This window comes from Biomphalaria glabrata, chromosome 5, assembly GCF_947242115.1.
Source record: "Biomphalaria glabrata chromosome 5, xgBioGlab47.1, whole genome shotgun sequence".
Lineage (NCBI taxonomy): Eukaryota > Metazoa > Mollusca > Gastropoda > Planorbidae > Biomphalaria > Biomphalaria glabrata.
The window spans coordinates 48,242,609-48,265,564 of NC_074715.1; the positions used below are offsets into that span (position 1 = coordinate 48,242,609).

Genomic DNA, 22,956 nt, shown 5'->3' on the forward strand with positions numbered 1-22,956 from the left:
ACCACGAATTTGAAAACGTCCAAACTTTCAAATATCTAGGAAGTACTATTAATTTCAAAAATGACCTAGTAACAGAAATAAAGGAAAGAATAGCAGCAGGCAACAGGGCATTTTATAGCACCCACCATCTACTTAAGAGCAAAATGATTTCAAGTAAAACCAAGAAAATAATATACAAAACTATAATAAGACCAGCAGCAATGTATGGAAGTGAGACCTGGACACTGACAAAGACATCTGAAAATTTACTTAACACTTGGGAAAGAAAAATCCTTAGGAAAATCTATGGTGCCATACAGGATGAAACAGGGTGGAGGACACGCACTAACCATGAGTTATATCAATTATATGAAGACCCACCAATAGTGAACGAAATAAAAAAGAACAGACTACGTTGGGCAGGTCACCTTGAAAGAATGTCAGACAACAGAGGGGCAAAAATCGTATACAGGCAAAAACCAAAAGGCAGGCGACTCAAAGGCAGACCCCGAATGCGATGGATAGATGACGTGGAAGCAGATCTGAAGCAGCTTGGGGTTAGGGCGTGGAGACGAAAGGCCCAGGAGAGATCTGAATGGAAGGATGTGTTAATGCAGGCCAGAGCCCTCCATGGGCTGTAGCGCCACTGGGATGGATGGATGATAGATTGGAAGTGCAGTGGCTGAGTGGTTAAGAACAATACATTACAAAGTTTGACTGGTACACAACTGATGGTGTAGACAGACCAATAAATTACAACATTTGACAATTACACAATTGATGCTGCCTACAGACCAATATTGCAATACAAAGTTTGACATGTTGTACACAATTAATGCTACAGACAGACAAAAATTGAAAACAAAAAAACTTTTTATATAAAGTACCAGGGTGCTTGGTGGCTGAGGGGTAAAGGGCTTAGCTTCTGAACCAAGGGAGAGGTCCAGGATTCAATTCTCAGCAAAGAATAGAATTTAAAAATTCAGAATTTAAAGGAGTTGGGTAAAGTAAAGGCAGTGGGTCATTGTGTTGCTACGTAACCCCCTCATTAACCATCAGCCATTGAAAAAAATGACATTTACATAATCGCATGGCCTGAAAGGGGTAATTTACTTTTACTATATACACTACTAGACTACTTACATTGACTGCTTGTTGAACAAATACTGGAAATAATCATCGATTTCATACAATGAGGAATTACTTAACTGACCCTGATCCCAGCAGTAACTGCAGTGCTGATTAGAAACACACAAAAAAATCCACTTAGTAATAATTACAATAAATCTTACCTTATAATTTACCAACATAACTTCAAAATAGAAGATAATTACAATGTACATGAGTGTATCCATGTTTCAATATAGTAGTGCATGTTTTTTTAGAGATTAAATCCTGCTAAGTCATTGGTTTTCATGGCTGATTCAGGCAACCCATTCCATGCTCTAATAGCACTAGGGAGAAAGGAGCACTTGTACAAGTTTGTCCTAGCATGTGGAATTTAAAAAACTTGCCTTTATCTTTGTGTCTTTCTGAATAGTTTATTAGGTTTTGTTTTGTATTTTTAAATTACGCTTGAGTGTTTGATGTATATTGCTACTTTACTTTTTAGTCAATTGTCCAGAAGGGTCTCTAAATTTTGTGATTTTATTAATGGTGCTACTGTGAATATTCTGCTACTGCTAATGTTTACATTATAAATCTCACAGCTCTATTTTGCATCTGTTCTAGTTTCTTTATTTTTCTTGAGAGGAGGGGTCCCAAATAGATGATGCATATTCTAATATTGACCTCGGCAAGGTTAAATAATGTTTAAGTTTTATGTTTGTTTTGTAAAAATTTCTTTTAATAAACCATAATGCAATGTTTTATATTTTTTAATAGCTTTGTCATTATGGTGATTCCAAGATTATTATAACACCTAGATATTTTAAGTTTTTTTTAGTTTGTGTATTTGGTTTACAGTGAATAAGATAAGTATTTTTTATTTGACATTAGAAATATCATCCATTAAATTCTTTTTGACAAATGATCAAACCACGAGAGACGTCTGTAAGAAAATCACATGTTTGTAAGATGAACAGGTAAATGCCCCTCTCTATAGTTTGTGTTTAGATCAGTGGTGCACAACCTTTTTTTTAAGGTGCCACATATACATTTTAAACACATTGTCACAGACCATATTATTATGATATAAAGCTGACATAATCTAATGCAACCAAGCATTTGTTGTCTCATTGTGAACTGTGGTAGAAGTTTTAAGGGGCTTGGCTATGAATATGGTCATGGGCTGAGTAGGCTACTACTGACTAAGACAATAATAAAACATTTAAACACTTAATACTTAGCAAAATCTACAAAACTAGAATCAGTCTAAGAAATCTTGCCTGACATAATTCTCTTTCTTTATCCTTGACCCATTCCAGCAAGCATGGATTGGACATGTCTGGTACTAAATCATCATCATCTGCTATGTGCTGAATCTCCTCATTATCCCTAGATGAGTGAATGTAAAATCAGCATGTCTCATATGTTTTTTTTTATGGATATTCTACTTTCAAAAGACTTTTATATCATTTGTACATGGTCACAGGTTAAGCATTTGTAATAACTAGAGGCTTGATGGCTGCCTGGTCATGTGGTATGTGAGCTGGAATGTCGATTAGTTGTCTCAATGGTCCAGGGTTCATACCCTGCACTCTGCCATCCCCCATCATTTTGCAGGAGGTTTGGACTAGGAAGTAGATTATCTAACTTTAACTCTGAAGGAACATCCGGAACATGTAAAACATTTAACAAACAAACATTAACCAATGACCTAAATTCTGCTAAGTCACTGGTTTTCCTGGCTAGCTCAGGCTTACCATTCCATGCTCTAATACTAAATAGCACTAGGGAAGCAGAGCATTTGTACAAATTTGTCCTAGCATATGGAACGAGGAATGTGCCTTTATCACTTTTTTTTCTTTGTCTTACTATTCTCTTCTTAGTAGATCTATTTTATACATTAATATATTATATAGTAAAATATAGTTAATATAGATATATATATAATAGACTCAAGATCTAGATCTCTATGTCTAGATCTATAGTAGATTATTTAATTCAGACTTTACACGAAATCAGAAATTCGCTGTTTTTGTGGTCATTAAATAATTATTTTAATATTTATTATAAAACTAGCGCGCTGTATAATGTGCTTGTCCATTTTCCAATGATTCTGACCCAATTTCCTTCCATTTAGCTGTCTTTTTATGTAAGAAAAACAAATATCAAATTTGTAAGTCAGGTTGTTGTTTTTTCCTATGTTACCCGGATGACTTAAATTTACCTCTTCCTAGGGTTAAGACTATATTTTTTGATTGGCTAAGTCTATACTAATGAGCCCGGCAATATTTATTGTTTTTGGAGCTGATTTATTTGATTCATAAGCCAAGTTGTTCGATTCCATACAAAAATAAAAACAATAGGGTGTCCGAATTAAATTACGATTTTTTTTACCAAAATTTATTTCAGACAGCCATTTTTGGACATCAGTGTTAATGATCTTATATTATATTTGTTCGTTTGTTGTTGTTTTTTTTAATAGAGAATAAATGGGCAAATGTTTGGAGTGAGCTTGGTACATTGAATGAAGTTAAATGCTTAGATCTAGACCTACTAAATAAGTCTAGATTTATATAGAGAGAATATAGAGGATTCAGTTAGGCAAGAATGGCTATCCTAACCTGTACTTAGACCTGTACTATACTACAAAAGATCATAACATAAAAACATAAAATAAGTCTAAAAGTTGGTGCAGAAGTCACTATCCCAGTGACCTAATTTTGGTGGAATAAGTGTGTTCATATTTTTATTTTTTGTGTTCGTATTTATGCATAATTTGAAAACATCTTAATCATACTTAATGGTTTAATGTGAGGGGCTATGCCTGGGGATCTTAAAATTTAGTCAATGTTAATAGAGAATTAAAATCTGAGTTTATTGATGCCTAAATATAGAGACTGTCCGAAATAAATATTGGTGTCCGGAATCAAATATTGTGGGTCAAATTTGTCCGAATTAAATAAAACACACGACCTCTTTGACCTTAAATATAATAACAAATATAGGTTAGGGGTACAAATATAAGTAGTCATCCTTATTCTATCCTCAATATTTTGATACTTCATTTTCTTTTCTATGTCGAACCATTGTCAAATAATGCGCTGTCAGTCAAACTTTCAAATTTGGGCCTATAGGTGTCCGAATAGCATAAACTACTATATATATGTAGTATTATTTTATTATTTAATTAATATTCTACTTATTTAGATTTTGTTTTTATTTGATATTTGAAATTGAAGATTATTATGCCAATTATTATGGTTCAGTGTTTTATATATAGAAAAAAATCTAGGCCTAATTGCTATAATAGTGTTAGATTAAATTTATGCTAGATCTAGATTATATATATATTGATCTAGACTTTTATTTAAATTTAAAAAGTTGTTTACTCTAAAAGTGATAGATCTAGATCTACGAACACTGACAAACAAAAAATGACTTACAGCTCATATGCTTTTTTGTTCACTTCAGAATCTGTTGTGTTATTTAAACTCTTATTTGAAGAGTTCCACTTAATCTCTGTCTGGAATAAACTTTGAATTTCTTCAGATGCAAACCTTTTCTGTTGGATAAATATATAGCCATATATATAGATCTAGATTCTAGATAGAGTCTTATCGTGACTTATGTTTTAATATTTAGATTTAGATCTATAGTTTGATAATGTATTATAAATTGTCAAAACATATCTTATCTTATTTAATACAGACGTTTAACGTTACTTCAAAAAAGAATATATTTATCTACTAGATATAATCAAATAATGCCTTTGATATAATTTTAAATTTAATCAGCATGTAAGTCATTGATTAACACTCAGGCCTGACTAGAATGACCGTTAGGAACACTTCGTAGGACGTAATCATCTTTTTTAAAGCAGCATCTGTATTTCATAAGATAAGATAAAACTAACCATTCATCTGTAGATCTAGATATAGGCCTCCTTATTTAGGCCTACACAGCATCAGTTATCATTATGGCCATAAATCTTATCTTATATAATACAGACGTTACTTCAAAAATCTACAGAATTACATTCGTTCACAGACACTCACTCAAGCATATACACAAAATTTATCGATATACTAAGTCTAATGCAATAAAATCTGATAAGAAAATTATTAAATAAAGAAAGGGGAAGACAAATAAAAATGGGGTGGGGGGAGTGGCGTGTAAAAAGAGAGAGAAGTAGGCTAGAGAGAGAGAGATTACAGGATGAAGGTAAAACAAAAGAGATAAATAAAAAAGAGAGTGCAGGGAGAAAGGGGGAATAGAAGAGACCGGGCGGATATCTTTTGACGATAAAACGGCTAAATTGACAGGACAAATTACTTTAGTGTTGTAAACAAGGAAATCGGACACTATTTCAAAATTATTTGCACGCCAGCCGCCAGCTTATCTCCTCGTAACGGGTCATTAGTCTAAATCTTATCTTAAATAGGCCTACCATTTAAGTAGAACCCATTATATAAACTTTGATGTTGTTGAATCATTAAAAAAAAATCAACAGCCGCCTAAGCATACCATTGACACTATTTTACAGTATCAAAATTACTTGATCAATACAAGGACGAGAGGTAAAGTTCCCTCCTCTGCCCTAGCAAGATTTATACAACATCAAATCATTAATTAAAATGGTGACCTAGTGGCAAACTGGCAAATTACAAAAATGTCAGAAACACCATTTGGAAATTAGTCGAAAGAGACGCTTAACCCTAACAATTCTAACAGAGATTTTTTTTTTTGTTTGCTGCTAGCTCTTATACAGAACTAGATTTAGATTAAATAAAAGACTGCTACCGCCAGGTCTTATAAAATACAGACGTTACTTTAAAAAAAATGATTACGTGTGTCCTTAATTGTCGCTAGCAATAAAATATTGATGTAGTCCAAATATTGATGTTCGTTGTATTGTTGCTAACATGGATAAAATATTTTAGGGCTACATTTTGGTACAGGCCCGGGTAGGTTGATTGCTTAGGAGCAGAGGCATAGAGACCTGGTGTGGTGGAGAATTTGAAAGCATTATATTAGTTCTGACTGATTGGTAGGTTTACACCCAGCAACAAATAGAACCCTGTCTCAAGTAGGAAAAGTAAAGTTACTTTGACATAATGATTAGGTTTACATAAAATAAATTAAACTTATGCGCTTATAATCTTTTGGCAACAATTTTTTCGACATAATACCTTTGTTTGTTTTTTTGCTATGTAACACATTTTTTTTTCTATCTAAATTAAAAATTCACAACTTTGTTATATGTTGTTGGATGATGTTAAAGAAAGTGATTAATGAAAGTTGATCTACTCTTATTTATTTTTTGACATACAATGCCACAAAGTTTAGCACAGGGCTACATTTGGATCACTTTCTGGCTCGCATGTCACCCTCAATCTAAATTATAGCCGCCCATGCATTAAAGTGATCAATACGTTTTAAAACCAGCTTGACGTCAGTGGAATAACAAACATGGTAGATAAGTTTTGTGTTGCTTGTGGTCAAAGAATGAACTCACGTTTCTAACGTGACGTTAGCATGTTGGGCATTTCTGTTGACTTTGTGACTTCATTAGCAGTGCGCTCGGTGTTTCATTTTCTAATTATTGCTTTATCTTAATGACCTGCTCTAATGAGTGTGATTCGGCCATTAGAGACATTAGGCCAGTTAAGTATTTTTTTAAAAATTGTTAGCATTATAACTGCTAGTGACGAAGTCTTGACATAGAAGGCTATAAGGGTACGTTATAGTTTACAATGTGTAGGCCCTACATCTCAATTGATTGATTTATTACTATCATTGTCATTTTATTAATTGTTTCGTCAGTAATACAAACAAGTAAAGGCATAGAAAAATGTTCGGTTAATAGCGACGTAGCTAAGGATTTCGGTGCCAGGGGGACTTGACCTCTAAAGGGGACCCTGCATTTTTGACATTCGACATCTTGAGATAATGAGGTAATATTTAATGTAAAAACAAATTTCGGACAGTCTTTTGAGGGGGCCCAGGTGGGATTTTTCAAATGTAGACCACCCCTCTCCTCCCATCCTAGCTGTGCTACTGTCTGTGAAATGATAGTAATAGAGTTTAAAATAATTAAAAAAGGTACCGGTAGCTAGGCTAAAAAAAAAAGAGTTCTTTTCTCAGACCTTACGATCTATAGGGCAAATGATGAAAGGTCATCTGTTTCTGTGGCCCACAGTTAACTAGGGTGCCATGTGGACAGCACAACGACCAATTGCCTTTAGTTTTCCCCAACTATTATCAGCTACCCATTAGAGCTGGCTGGACTCAGGCGCCCTAAACATCCCGAAATTAAATATTCCAGTCTTCACCAGTATTCGAACACGGGACCGCTCGGTTCGGAAGCCAAGCTCTTTACCACTCAACCGCTGCGCCTCCGGCAGCCAGGTAAATTAAGGCAGGCCAATTCTAGCCAAAAATTTAAAAAAATAATGTATTCCGTTTCCCTAAAATTATATAATCCACACTACAGTATGTAAATAAATAGATAATGAATTATTTTAACTAAAGAAATGGTACGTTAAAACCAGTTTCACCCAAACGTTACATTTGAAATGTTTATATCAGATTCAATGATTTGATTATCAGGAGAACAAAGTAGTTTTTGTGTTTGTTAGTTTTTATAATCGGTGTCTTTTAGACCCTATCCCCTTTATGATGGTAAAGTCTCAAATCCTAAACCTGATTTAAAAAATCGTTTTAGCTTTCTTATGAATGTTTTTCTCAAACAGTTGACTAATTGGAGTTTGTTTGTTACCACTGACCTTCCTATGCAGTTTATGTTTATTTCTACAAAGCTTATATCAACTCTCTTTGTCTGTCTGGTAAAAAGTGTGTACACTTTATTTCTCCCACACCCAATCTGGGATCTAGCGGAAATTTTGCGCAATTATTTCTTTTACCTGACAACACATGAATCGAAGGAAAATAATTAACCAATAAGCTAATTAACTACTTAATTGATTATTTTGTTTGATATCTCAAACAAGGGAAAGAAATAGTACTTTTTTTTAACAAAATGCTTTTAAAAAAGCGATTACGGTAAAATTGACCCAGATATCCCTTTCTTTCTCCCCCACAACTAACAAACTTCGAATGGATGGTTTTGAGGTAATACGATGAGAATGTATGGGCATTGGCATCGTATTGGTTTCAAAATCAACCACCGCTGGAATCCGCTATCGGAATAATTTAAATAGGCACTCGCTGAACCTCCAAGAAAACATTTAACATGTATATTTCATTAAGTATGGCGATCCAACCCAGGACTTGTGTGACAGGCTCGAGCTGCTAAATGGGAGATGGCATAAACACGGCTTGGTGTTGGACCGAATTGATGTTGGAAATCAAGTGCCAGTGCTTCTTGTGACTGAATTAGAGACAGTATTATAAGTGCACATTCTTAAAAGTACGGGATAAAACGATATTATTCATTAATATCTATTCGTTTTAAGACACATTAGGAAGTAATATGTAAGCATGTAGTTTAAATATTGGACTAATAGTGTTAAGTTAAATTTTAATTTAGGTGATGGCCAGATGTATACGACGTAACCACTGCCTGCTACATAAGTAAATATCACACCATTACTGCGATGACTATAGGACGTAACCACTGCTTGCTACACAAGTAAATATCACACCAGTACTGCGAGGACTATAGGACGTAACCACTGCTTGCTACACAAGTAAATATCACACCAGTACTGCTAGGACTATAGGACGTAACCACTGCCTGTTACACAAGTAAATATCACACTAGTACTCCGGGTTCAATAACATCTTGATGGGCTCCTCTCCAGCCAATAAGACAAATTTAGTGTGTGACAAAAAAAATGAGAAAAACTAAATGTCAAGACATTCCAATGTAAAGATCGTACCTTTTTCTTTAAAAAAAGTAATTATGTCATAACATTTGATTCAGTTAGGACTGCATATAAGTAATAATGTCTTAAAAGTCAATGTTTTTACAACTTCTTAACAGAGTTAAACGACTTAAAAGTGTTTCAAATGAACAAACAAATGTTCTTTTTAAGTTCTAATGTGGGCCCCAACTGGCCTTGAGCCATGGGCCCAAGCGTAATGAGCTCCTTCGCGCCATGGTTGCTACACGACAGCTGTGGGCCCCTATTGCTCGTGGGCCCGGGTTCATTGAACCCCTTCGCGCCATGGATGCTACGCCACTGCCCCCTGCTTAACTTATATTTGCATTTTTGCAAATTCATCGACTCCATTTTTTAAAACTAATTTCTAACTGTAGTGAGTGTAAGAATGAAAAATAGAGATTTATCTTTTTTTATTCATAAAATTCAAATTTAAACCAATTAAAATAACAATTAATATTTTTTACTGGAATCACCAAAACACACTGGAAATGTCTTTTTTGCACGTCTATTATCCGTTGCTATGGATATTATGTTTCATATAGGAATTTGTTGTTCTATGATGTAATCATCCAACACACAGCAATACATTCTTTCAGAGCCTGTGATACCACTGATCTAAAACACTGAATGTATGTCGTTTACAAAGAATTACATAAGAAGCCTTCAATTTTATAACTCATGGCACCAATGTGCCATTGAACTGTATTGTTGCTTAAAGAAATTGTTTTAATAATATCAGATGTAGGTTTGTGTAAAACAGTTTTTAAAACTTCAACGGCTGATAAAATCAACCGGTTTTTGCTATAAGTAAAGAGATATTGTAAGTCGCCTACAAACCATCATCTTCTCTATCTGATGTCGAAGAGGGATTTTGTGGTTCTGTTCTGAACTTTATCTTTGAGTGTTCAAAAGTTTTTCAAACCTTTATCTATTTTGTCAGGGTGGCATCTTCTCAAACGATCCTCCAGCGTAATTAGTTTCATATCGTCATAAAACCGCTTATTTGACAAGGAAAGAATGAATCCCAATTTTAAACATTCAACGCTGTACAGTCTTTCTTTTTGTTAAACATTAGTTACATGTAGACAAAATTAAGCTAGTGAAATAAGTATTGAAATTAAATGCTACAATTTTTCGTTTAAATAGCATGATACATATTTAAAGGATTAACTAAGGTACAAATCATAGATTAGTTTAATAAATAATTACATTAGTGGGATGTGAAAATTAAAGTCGCAACCTGATTAAATGCAATTTATTATAGTAGACCCCCGTGGATATCTCATGGACCCCCAATTTATTTTTTCACTTTCGTAGACCCCTTGGAAGTCTTCGTAGACCCCTGGGGGTCTATATAGACCACTTTGGGAATCACTGGTCTAGATCTATTAGAAATTTAATTACATGACTGATCCAAACTAATTGATATAACTACACTTAATATAGGCGTAAGCTTTGTTTTTTTTTCTTTTATTCTTTCTTTAAAGAATTGTTTTGTTTTTCTTGTTAATGTTCAGATTGCCATACCAGGCACTAGAGAAACGTTTCTACAGCATGCATAGCTTCGCCACTTTCCTTAATCATCCCTCTTGAGAGAACGTCGCACGTCTGGTAGTGTGCGCCCCCCTCCCCCCCCCCCCCCCAAAGCCTGAGATAAGCTGAAGAAGATTACGTAAGTTTTTTTTAATGGGCTTGTTGTTCTAAGATCATTCTGGTGTTTCGTAATGGGGCTTGTTGCCCTAAGATCACCCTCGTGTTTAAACAGGCATCTTGTAATTTGCTTGTTCTTCTAAGATCATCCACATGTTTTGTAATGGCCTTGTTGTTCTAAGATCATCCTCATGTTTAGACATGCGTCTTGTAAGGGGCTTGTTGTTCTAAGATCATCCTCATGTTTAGACATGCGTCTTGTAAGGGGCTTGTTGTTCTAAGATCATCCTCATGTTTAGACATGCGTCTTGTAAGGGGCTTGTTGTTCTAAGATCATCCTCATGTTTAGACATGCGTCTTGTAAGGGGCTTGTTGTTCTAAGATCATCCTCATGTTTAGACATGCGTCTTGTAAGGGGCTTGTTGTTCTAAGATCATCCTCATGTTTAGACATGCGTCTTGTAAGGGGCTTGTTGTTCTAAGATCATCCTCATGTTTAGACATGCGTCTTGTAATGGGCTTGTTCTTCTAAGATCATCCTCATGTTTAGACATGCGTCTTGTAATGGGCTTGTTGTTCTAAGATCATCCTCATGTTTAGACATGCGTCTTGTAAGGGGCTTGTTGTTCTAAGATCATCCTCATGTTTAGACATGCGTCTTGTAATGGGCTTGTTCTTCTAAGATCATCCTCATGTTTAGACATGCGTCTTGTAATGGGCTTGTTGTTCTAAGATCATCCTCATGTTTAGACATGCGTCTTGTAAGGGGCTTGTTGTTCTAAGATCATCCTCATGTTTAGACATGCGTCTTGTAAGGGGCTTATTGTTCTAAGATCATCCTCATGTTTAGACATGCGTCTTGTAATGGGCTTGTTCTTCTAAGATCATCCTCATGTTTAGACATGCGTCTTGTAATGGGCTTGTTCTCCTAAGATCATCTACGTGTCTTGTAATGGGCTTGTTCTCCTAAGATCATCCTCGTGTTTAGACAGGCGTCCTGTAATGGGCTTGTTGTTCTAAGATCATCCTGGTGTTTATACATGCGTCTTGTAATGTGCTAGTTCTGTTCGCGCAAAAAACATCAATAACACAATGGTACATAAGTCGTTAGAAATTGGTCCGTTTTGCCGTTAAAGGAAGTAGATTAATCGCATTGGTCAGTAGGCATTCAAGTGTTTTCTTTAAAAGAACATTTTGAATTGGTCTTGTTGCTAAGGAAAATTCTACTAAGAAGATGAAGCGACGTCTCTTAAATTAATAATTAAAATCTGGCGAAAATGTCTTTTTTAACTGATTTATAATTGAGTATACAATAACCACTATTCAAATACAACCGATTTTTTTTTTGTTTTTAAAAGAAAGATTTTTGCATCCCCCCTTGTAAGCACGTATGGTAAAGTTTTAGACATTTGTACCAACAAAAGATATAATAAGGCCTGAAATAAAATAAATTTAGATCTAGATTACTACTGTACATATGCTAGGTATGTTTGGGTATAGATCTAGATATTTTTTGATGTGCCTGCTTTTGCTATAATATAATAATATTATAGATTTTTTTTTTCACTTGATTGTCACCTCCCATATTGGTGTCCCCCGGTGGGGACCGTCCTCCCGCACCCATCCCCCACCTAGTGACGCCACTGTATACATGTATATATATATATATATATATATATATATATATATATATATATATATATATATATATATATATATATATATATACACATATGAACATATCTATTGCCCTAGATCATTTCAAGTGTACCAATGATTCACCTGTGAAATTCTCATCATGTTCACATTACATATTGTCACTGCTGGAAACTTCAGGCTGTCGAACTTCAGTTGGACTTGAGAATATTTCTGGTACTCAAAATAGTTGGAGAACAGACTGTGAAACAATAGGTAAATATTTGGTGTCCTGAAGGCGGTAGTATTATAAAAGTATATGAGTTAACATCACGGGTCATTTTGTTTCCTATCCAGCTGTTATTCATTATTGTTTACGTGATACACAATAAACTAAACACTTCAACCAATACATAAACTTATAAAACAAATTTAAAATTTAATTTTAAAAAATTAAAAAGACATTCAATAACAAACAACCGATCTGCATGAAAGTGCAATAAAAACTAGTCTCTATTTTTGTTTTCAGTTTAAATAAATTACTATTTCTAGCTACCAGGGCCGGCCTTAGGTATACTCAAACTAGGTAGCCGTCTATTGCTTCAAATTAATAGGGGGCTTGCATAGGATTGAAAATATTCTTTTTACTGACAAAACAGCGCAACCTGGATCGATTCTCAAACGTAGCTGTTGCTCTATATCTGCTGCTAGACTAGTGAAAATGTCGAGTTATTTCAAGTCTGGTTCATCAGAAGAGGCCAGAGCAGACACTTATTGCGCAGTGCAGGACGGAACACTGTCCTACTGGGGCATATTTTGCCCTGTTCCGTACGAACTTTGACTCCCGATGCCGGCACTGTGGAGAGAGCGTCGAAACAGTGTCGTACGGCTTGTACGATTGTCCCCCAGCTCCGGGAGCTAAGGGGTGACTTGTCTGAGCAGTCACTCGACTTGTATGGTAGCTATAAGGCATTAAGCCGAACGGCTAAGTTTCTTGCCAGAGCACTACGGGAGGATTGAGGCCCTACATACCTAACCCCATCAGGTGCTTCAAGTGCCAGGGTTATGGACACGGCGCGGCAGTCTGCAAGAGGAACACTGTGTATGCCAGATGTGCTGGAGAGGGTCATGAGGACAAGGGTTGCACAGCCCAGTTCTAATTCACAAACTGTCACGCTTGCGGCGGTCCATATCTAAGGATCTGACAATCATGTCTTTGGAGAATGACTAGGACTAGATCTATTATGAACTATGACTTGATAGGCCTACTACCGACACCGTCAAGCCGGTAACCTTGTGTCTAGATTACCGTAGCGATAGACAGCGCGGCGCTGCCACTTGCGTAACATTCTTCAAAAGGGTCCTTCAATGGGTTTTACCGATATAGATTTGTTTTTAATAAGTTGCTTGATTTGATCTTTACGTTGTTTATTTTTAATTTTCATTTGGAGTCACCAAACTCACTTCGCCAAGGGCCTCCAATTACCTAAGGCCGGCCCTGGATCTACCCTAAAAAATAGTAGGCCTACAGTTCGCTGTAGTGTACAATATGCCAGTCTATTTTTCGTCACAGAAACGTGTAGGAGACGAACAGTGGATACAAACCGACCCCCTGGTGATTATCTCGGTATCTGAGAAACATTTATAAAATATGTAAATTAAATAATTAAATGTTGTGGCGTAGTTCGGATATTTGATGCCAACTGCGACAACTTCTTCTGATTGCCTCAAAAAAAAAAAAAAGCGAAATAATACACCGAATTTTTTTTTTTCAATATAACGTGCTTTTCAGAAATGTCAATGTTTCTCAAATTTGTACTCTTTTAAACTCCCATACAAAACGTTAACTAAGCCCGGGTCTTTTTTTCCCATCAACCAGCTAGAAAGTCTAGGGGAGCACTGTAAGCTCAGTCAGCGGGATCTGGATTCCCGGTGTCAAGCGATTTACGATGCAGGGAGCCATTATACTGGCGTCTGCAGCAATTTCACTTGTATTATTATCTTTCAATTCCGTGTCAAAGAGGGACTCTCGAGCCTGTACATTGCCATCATCCATGACAACGTAGCCTACACTAAAAATGAAGCTTGGTCAAACCTTGAGACATTAGGTGTATTGTTGAAAAGAAGTCCCGAATTTTTTTCTTACTAACAGGATTACCCAATAATACGAAAATTCCTTTTTAAAAAGCTTTTATCAACTCACTCTATCTGTCTGTCTGGTAAAAAGTTTGAACATGTTTTTTTTTCTCCCACTTCCCATCTTCAGATCTAGTTATGCTTATTATTTTTATTTATTGAAACCGACAAGACATGAATCAATACAAAACAATTAGTTAATTAATATATATAAGAATTTAGTCCCCTTATTATGTTTTGACACTTTGTGTCTCCCACTTCCCAGTCTCGGATCAAGTTGAAATTTTGCATAATTATTCTTAGTCGATAACAATACACGAATCAATCCAAAAATTAACCAATTAGTTAAGCAATTAGTACTAATTAATTACTTTCTTTTACAAATGAGGAAGGGAGCTAAACCTTTAATTTTCAGACAAATGTCCGTAACTAATAACGTCTCCACCTTATATACGCTTTGGTTTTAAAAAGTATTATTTTTCTAATGTTTGTTGTATGTGTGGTGTGTAACATACTTAGTTAAGCAACGTACCATAGTTGACGGACTTTGACCACCAACATTTTCTGACGTGACATTAGTATGGGTTTTAGTGTTTGTTGATATTTTATTCAGTTGGCATTTGACTCTTGAGGTGACTACATCATTTAATGGCAGAGACTCGACTGTGGCCCATTCTGTATTAAGGTTAGTATTCTGTTATAGATCAGTGTGGACTTAGTCATTTAACTTGATCTTGTAATGAAGCGTGCATGAAGCTCTCGTATCTAAATATGCCCACACAGTACACTCTAGCACCTAGAACAGTGATGCCTTACCTAATTCGGTCTGAGGGCCATTTTAATTTCCAACACTCGTGACGCGGCCCACATGAACGAAAAGATTTTTAAAAAACGAAATGAAATTGACTTGGAACCTTTTTTTCCATTAGAAACCCGTGGATCTTGTTCTTAATTTATGAATAGGATGTTTACAGTTAATCCAAACAAAATTCTGAATATTCGGCAGCATAGCTGCGTCACAAAGTCCGAGAAGTGAATCTAGATTCTCGTCCGTGAAACCGATGAAGTAGCATGGGTCGGCTCTTTCATCACTGAAAAAGTTGTCTCCCACAAAATAAGTGTTCGTAAACTTTGTGATCATCCGTAGCTTTTGTTTTCGGAGATTTAGAAAAGTTTACGCAGGCAACACGGAGCTGATTTCAATTGTTTGCATCGCTAGAAATGTATTAAGCAGTGATGTCTGGCTTTGTAAGTCAATCAGTTCCAGCTAAAGACTTGTTTTGCCAGTCCGCTGTGACATCCAACCCTACTTCTGGCATCATCAGTAGTCACTCCCACAAATTTTCCTCCATGGTAGTTAAAAAGTTAAAACCTCTTTGAACAGCGTGCTGGTCACATTCATTCTGCTCATAACTACAGCTGCTAGCTCCACTAAGATTTCAAAACTGCTGTTTGTACCGCAAATAAATATCAAGAGTTGAGCGGTTTAATCGAGATACTTTTAATATTATGTTTTGATTGTAGTTATGTAATTGAATGCACTGGGCTATATTTTTAAAATGAACAATTATATCCGGGTGTTCCCCATTTGTTTTAAAAACACTTCTGAATTGCCTTACTGTCAAAGTCTGCTGCTTACTTCATGGTATTTTGTACTTCAAACTGAAGAGCTTAAAAAGTTTGATTCTGACGTGCTAAAAAATGCACAATAATTATTACAAAAATTAAAAAAAAAACCTTTAATGCTTACATAACAAATAATTAATTACCATTAATTCATTGCCTAATTGGTTACTTTTGTTATTGATTCATGTGTTGTCTATGCCAATGAATAATTGATCCGAGAATGGGTGTGAGAGAAATAACGCGTACACATTTTTTACTAGACAGATAGACAGGCAAACAGTCAACAGAGTGAGTTGATAAAAGCTTTTTTACAAAATATACTCACTAGTATAGATGAAATATTGATGCTCCAATGGCGCCAACTAGGAGTAGGGACCAGGCAACTTTGACTAGGCAATGGCGAGACTGCATAATAAATGGAACTCCGTTTAAAGAGGATATATCTGCGTATTTGGAGAATATTTTCCATAGTCCTCGGAATCGCGTAGATTCCTTTTTTCCAGCAAATATGGCGTCCTTTGTTGTGAAGGACGCTCCAGTGCTGGTGCTGTCATCTTCGCAGGCGTCTAGGTACATGTCTTTAAGTAGATCTTGAGAAGACTTCTGGCAAAAGTCAAACAAGTCCAATTAGATAACACACACACACACACACATATATATACTCGATTTAGTAAACAAGTAAAATGTAAAGTAGCAATAATACATAAAACACTAACTACTACTTACAAATACAAAAACACATCATAATCAAAGTACTTAGAAGGATACAAAGATAAAAGGCACATTTCCTATTCCATATGCTAGGACAAATTCGTACAAGTGCTCTTCCTTCCCTAGTGCCTTTAGAGAATGTAATGAGTCGTCAGTCAAAACCAAAGACTCAGTTGACCCAATTTAATGTTCACGACCAGATTAACACATGGATACGAGTTTGACGTAATGTTTTCACTTCATCTATCTATCTATCTATCTATCTATCTATCTATCTATCTATCTATCTATCTATCTATCTATCTATCTATCTATTCATCATTTTATCCATCAATCCATCCATCCATCCATAGATCTATATATCTATCTATCTCAGGCGCTTTTCCTTAAAGGGCCGTTACATAAATGGCGGGTCCCGCACAGTTAGCCTGGTATAGAAAAAGGAAAATGGCGGGGGTCTTAGTGTACGCGGTCTCTTGCCGTGAGTCTGACCCACCCGTCAGACAGAACAGTGTACACTGTTCTCATTCAGGATGGTGAGAGGGAGCTCTTGTTCACTTTTGCTGGCATAGAGTTCCAAGAGCCGAAGGCTCAACTCTACCTGACAGTTTAAGAAGAAGAAGAAGAATCTATCTATTATCTATCTATCTATCTATTATCTATCTATCTATCTATCTATCTATCTATCTATTATCTATCTATCTATCTATCTATCTATCTATCTATCTATCTATCTATCTATCTATCTATCTATCTATCTATCTATCTATCTATCTATCTATATATATATATATATATATATATATATATATATATATATATTTCGTATCTATCTATCTATCTATTATCTATCTATCTATCTATCTATTATCTATCTATCTATCTATCTATCTATCTATTATCTATCTATCTATCTATCTATATATATATATATATATATATATATATATATTTCGTATCTATCTATCTATCTATTATCTATCTATCTATCTATCTATTATCTATCTATCTATCTATCTATCTAGCTATCTATCTATCTATATATATATATATATATATAGATAGATAGATAGATAGATAGATAGATATAGATATAGATAGATAGACATAGATTTATATATATATCCCCATCACTTACATTTGGACGGAATTCTTCCACATCCGCTGTAACAGATAGTCCCTCTTGCTGTATTTCCCCATTCACCATTGGCTCCATGTTGCAATAAAAACGTCGATGTAAAACCTGATGCTATTCCAGTTCCCTTGTAAACCAATCCGCCATGCCTGCATTAATGTATTCATGACATCAGAAACGTAAGTCTTTTTTTTTTTTTTTTGTTACACAAGATATTTGCTTTAAAATGTTTTCTTATTTAAGATTAAACCTTAACTTAATGATTCTCAACCATTAGGAATTTGTTTGAAGGCTCCTACTTGTAATATAAATAGGTCAATGTAATTTAAAATTAACCGATTACTTACTCTCCGTCACTTCGTAATCGATTTTTACCTTACGGATAGGATCGTATTTTGTTGGACGTCTCCGATTTATATTGTGGTTAATACTTTGAGCTTAGTAGCGAAAATAAGTCAACCACGATATTTGTGGTATTCGCACAAGAGCAGACTTCGAAGAAGGATTATTTTGAGTGATTACAAAAAGAGGACACGAACAACTGTTCCAAGTTAAGATAAATGCAGTGGCGTAGCTGGGGGGGGGGTATTTGAAAATCCTCCCGGGCCCACATTCAAATGAGTGTTTTTTATATTAAATAATAAATATTACACAAAATGCAGGGGCCCTCATAGAGGTCAAGCGCCCGGGCCCCCAAATGATGGCAAATTCCTAGCTACGTCCCTGGATAAATGTTTGTGTGCGTCATGATATTAAGTTGATAGATTTTTCAGCGGTTAGTGTCTTCATCTACGTAATGATGATGTGCTTGTTGGCATCCTTCAATCGTAATGACTCTTGTTCATCTTCTAGAACACTTTTTTCATGTGTCTGTGGAGCTCTTTTTTTTTGGAGAGACACTCCCGTCCACGTATATATCAGATTAAGGTGGCATTCACTTTGGTGGTAGAGGAGCTAGCCATTTTTTTATATATATACTACTGTATGTTTTGGCAATAAAATAATTATTATTGATTGATATCTTAACGAATAAAAAAGGTGCTGGATATAAACCTGATTGATTAAAGCTCAGCAAGTCAAAGAATGAATTTTTAAAAAAATCAACTATATTAAAACACTATATATGTGTATGTAAGTATAAATTATAAATATACACTCACCTTAAACAATTCATACACGTAAAAAAGATTACATCCTAAAATAAATCATTTCGTAAGTTTCAACTTAATTCCAATTTTTCAAACAACATTCGTCTACAGTGATCTTCAATTCAAAGAATAGATCTATTTCTCAAATATAAATTTTTCATATGATTGTCTCCGTCTGTGACATCAACCACTAAACTCTAGTTCCAGACGTCGAATACAATAGAAGAAATCAAAGAAGCACAGTTAACACTCTAGAGCCGTTAAAAGGCTTAAACAGATTACCAGTGGTCACGCTATGCGATCCTATTGCTGAATATCTTGTTATGTATTCTATATGCTCTGATACATTTGACCTGATATTTCTTCACTACCCCTCGTTTAATACAAGTGTACTCGTGGGCTAAGCTAACAGGTCTTGTTGATTACTGGTGTCAAATCAGCGCTTTCAAAGATAAGTTTAGTTTGGCTTTAGGCTTAGAAGGAAAATAGTTTATTAAAGATGTGACTGGATTATAAAAAAATGAAACAAATCTACTATTTTAAAAAATTACCAAAGTTTTATGTGCAGAGTAAACAACAATAGACAAGTGTAGATAGTGTAAACAAATACAAAATAAATATAATAATAAAGCGATATAATACTTTCAAAATTACTAAGTTATAAGCACTTTCTTATTCTATATGCTAGGAAAAATTCATACAATTACTCTTTCTTCCAAATCGCCATCAGAGTACGGATCTGATTGCCTGAACAATGACTTAAAAGATTAAGGCTCATATGAACACCGAAGTTATTTTTGAGAAACTTCTTAAATCTGTAAAACTCTGATCTATTGTAATCGTAGTTGGCATCTTTTCATCATCATAATTAAGATGCGACGCTTTTATCTATAGAAGGGGCGACCAACATATGCCGCGTAGTTCAACAATTGCGCCTTGCATAACTACAGGTGTCGAGTTATAAAATATATAACTCTATTTAAAAATTTAACTTCGTGCACGATACTCAAGAGATACAACAAGAAAATACAAATAAATGTCTGATTGTAAACATAAAAATTAACAAAATGGTTTTTAAAAATTAAAAATAGGGATATCAGTATGGGAGGTGAATAGCTGACAAATATCAGTAGTTTTAAATACCTCGGAGCTTTCGTCCTAGATGAAGGAACCAAACCTGAACGACTGGCCAGCACCTAAAAAAACTCAAAACAACGGGGAAAGACAAAGGCACAACCCTCGATAATTAAATTTGACAGATGCGCTCCCTGGTCATGGCCACATTTCTATATGCTTGGACGCCGACGGAAGAGCAAGAAAGGATCAAATACAATGACCGCATCAGAAATTAAGAAATTAGGATTAGTATAGCGATTCGATCACAACAGATCTTGTGTGGTGCCCCCCAGCGGTCCAACAGACTATGGGATAGGTGAAGGTGATCAGTGGATTTAAAATGAAGTTAAAACTGTTTAGGTTTATTTCTCAGTTGGAAAACATGGATTTGAGTTTGAAAAGAAACAAGTGGACGAGTTGTAGATCAATCCAGTTACACGGCCAATTCAAGCTTGAAAAACTGTTTGGTCGTTGAGCAGGCCACATGACACCCTCGTTAACCGTAGGCCACAGAAACAGATGACCTTTATATCATCTGTCCTATATCTGTCCTATAGACCACAAGGTCTGAAAGCGGAACTTTATTTTTTCTTTTCTTTACCGAACGATTTGGTGAAAGCGAAACGTCGTGAAAAGTCTCTCTTGTGTTTGACACTTGGTATAGACACGCACCTCAGTTGAACGCGACATTTATTAACATCACGGATTAGTGGACTTTATTTTCTTTATGTTATTATGGTATCAGTAGGCCTAGGTTTTAGGAATTCCGGGTGACAACATCTTATTACGGATAGAGACTTGATTATGGCCTTTATGGTACCCCGTCAAAATAGCGCGGACAAAATAGCGCCGACAAAATAGCGCAAAAACAAAATATTTTAGTCATTTTGAAAGAAATACTTTAGATACGGTATCGTAAAGTATGAATAGAACCAACATTTTTTTGTTTTAATGTTATCATAATTTTTCAGTCATTTTGCAGGAAAAAATTGAGATATCTTAAAACATAAATAAGCAAATATCATAATCCAGTAAAATGAATAATTTCAAAATATAGAAATTATTTACATTATAAAAGTGTACTTCGAAAACACGCAAAGATACTTGTCAAATTAACACACACACACAATTACTTTCACAAAGTTAAATTGTAGGAAATGTCACGTAAAAATTCCATCACTGGCTTGATCCCGTTCATTGGCAATAGAGTTATGCATTTTAATCAAAGGTGAAAAAGGGGAATGATATAAAATTTAAAGAACTCTCGTTCTCTACAAATATGGCATAATTTCATATATATTAATATTGAAAAGATAGAGACATCAACACAAATGATGCCCAGGACATTAAATTACTAATAATCCGGTACTTTTATACACATCATATATAAGTCCGCGCTATTTTGTCTTGCGCTATTTTGTCTTGCGCTATTTTGTCCGCGCTATTTTGTCGGCGCTATTTTGTCCGCGCTATTTTGACGGGTCACCGCCTTTATGCATTAAATTTTATTTAAGTAGCCTATCTAACGGTCTGGACTCAATCCTACATCTTGTTATGTGTAGGTCTTGTTCATAAGTAGATCTAGTTTAAACGCATCTAATAAAAACATCTTTTGAGTAGTCTGTCGAAGTCAGACAGCCATCATACAACTACCAGATTAAGGCCTATCACACTTGCCTGTATGTGAGATTTTTTTTCTCAAAGCAGCTTATATTGTAGGCTACATTTAAATTATCAATGCAAATTGAGAAACTTCAGTAAGGATTTTTTTTTCTTCATAAAAACTGCTACCTTTTTCCATTTTTACACTCACAGTTGACATTGTCTTTATCTATGATATCATTATGTAGAATTATTTCCCTTGGCAAGAGTGTTCATATTATTTTATGATGTGTAACGTATGTTATATGAGTATGTTATTCAAAAGTCTCATGTTCCTGGCGTTACAGCGTTGGCGTTATTTATTGATATCAAAAGTGTCATTTAAGCACACACACACACACACATATACATGTTCTACACAAACGCTGAAATGGGGTAAATGTTGAAATGGGGTAAATGTTGAAATGGGGTAAATGTTTGTGTGACATATTTGAATTAGAACGGTTAGAAGTGGGGAAAAAATGGTGCATAAAAAGAGGCTAGAGGCCACACCTTTTCAAGTGTGCCGAGTTACTTGAACATAAATCTCAATTAGTAAGCTGGACTAAAGATCACACGCATCTAAACGAGTGACCTTTAGCTACACAGTACACAAACCGCGAGATTATATAGCCCAGTAAGCCAGTAACTAATTATTTTGTAGAAGAGACGACCAGGGCTATCTTGAAATGGAGAGCTAAACACCCCCTTCTCTTTATTTTATTTCTTTGGTCCTTGACACCCAATTTATTGATAGACATTGACCATTTTTGAGCCAGAATGAAAAAACACAACTAACAAAGGATATTACACTGTCAATAAATATTACGGTTAAATAATTTTTCTAACGTGTTAACTTGAATATTATTCCTGCAGTTAAGTGTCTTGATTTGATAACAATATTCTTAATAATTTGTGACAGTCAATTAACTCCTTGTTATTACTATTTTTGTTTACTTAACATGCGTACTTAGCCACTGTGTATCAGGCTAGGACGACTTTTACACACCTGACATCCATAGCCTTACTATCTTTCCCTTTTGTAACAGTTACTGAAACCACGAATAAAATAATTAATAAGTAATAATTAAGGAAGATGTTTCTAACATACGTTCTTTGCATTTAATGTTTCTTACGTACGTTCTTTGCACAATAAAATAAAACAA

General features: G+C 35.0%; 1 protein-coding gene across 2 annotated transcripts in view; it reads right to left on the reverse strand.

Moving 5' to 3' along the window:
- LOC106053390 (acid-sensing ion channel 2-like) overlaps positions 1-19,351 on the reverse strand; it is a 36,246-nt gene extending 16,895 nt beyond the window's left edge. The window contains exons 1-7 of one of the 2 annotated variants that reach the window (XM_056028574.1): positions 19,046-19,351; positions 17,889-17,967; positions 16,365-16,642; positions 12,425-12,539; positions 4,530-4,648; positions 2,367-2,475; positions 1,123-1,217 (exon numbers count right to left, since the gene is read on the reverse strand). In XM_056028574.1, coding sequence (XP_055884549.1) covers positions 1,123-1,217; positions 2,367-2,475; positions 4,530-4,648; positions 12,425-12,539; positions 16,365-16,642; positions 17,889-17,967; positions 19,046-19,059 — 809 coding nt within the window. In that variant the 5' untranslated portion in view covers positions 19,060-19,351. Of the gene's footprint in view, positions 1-1,122; positions 1,218-2,366; positions 2,476-4,529; positions 4,649-12,424; positions 12,540-16,364; positions 16,643-17,888; positions 18,035-19,045 lie in introns of both variants that reach the window. The other variant, XM_056028575.1, reaches the window with a different exon arrangement.
- Between the last annotated feature and the right edge of the window lie 3,605 nt (positions 19,352-22,956).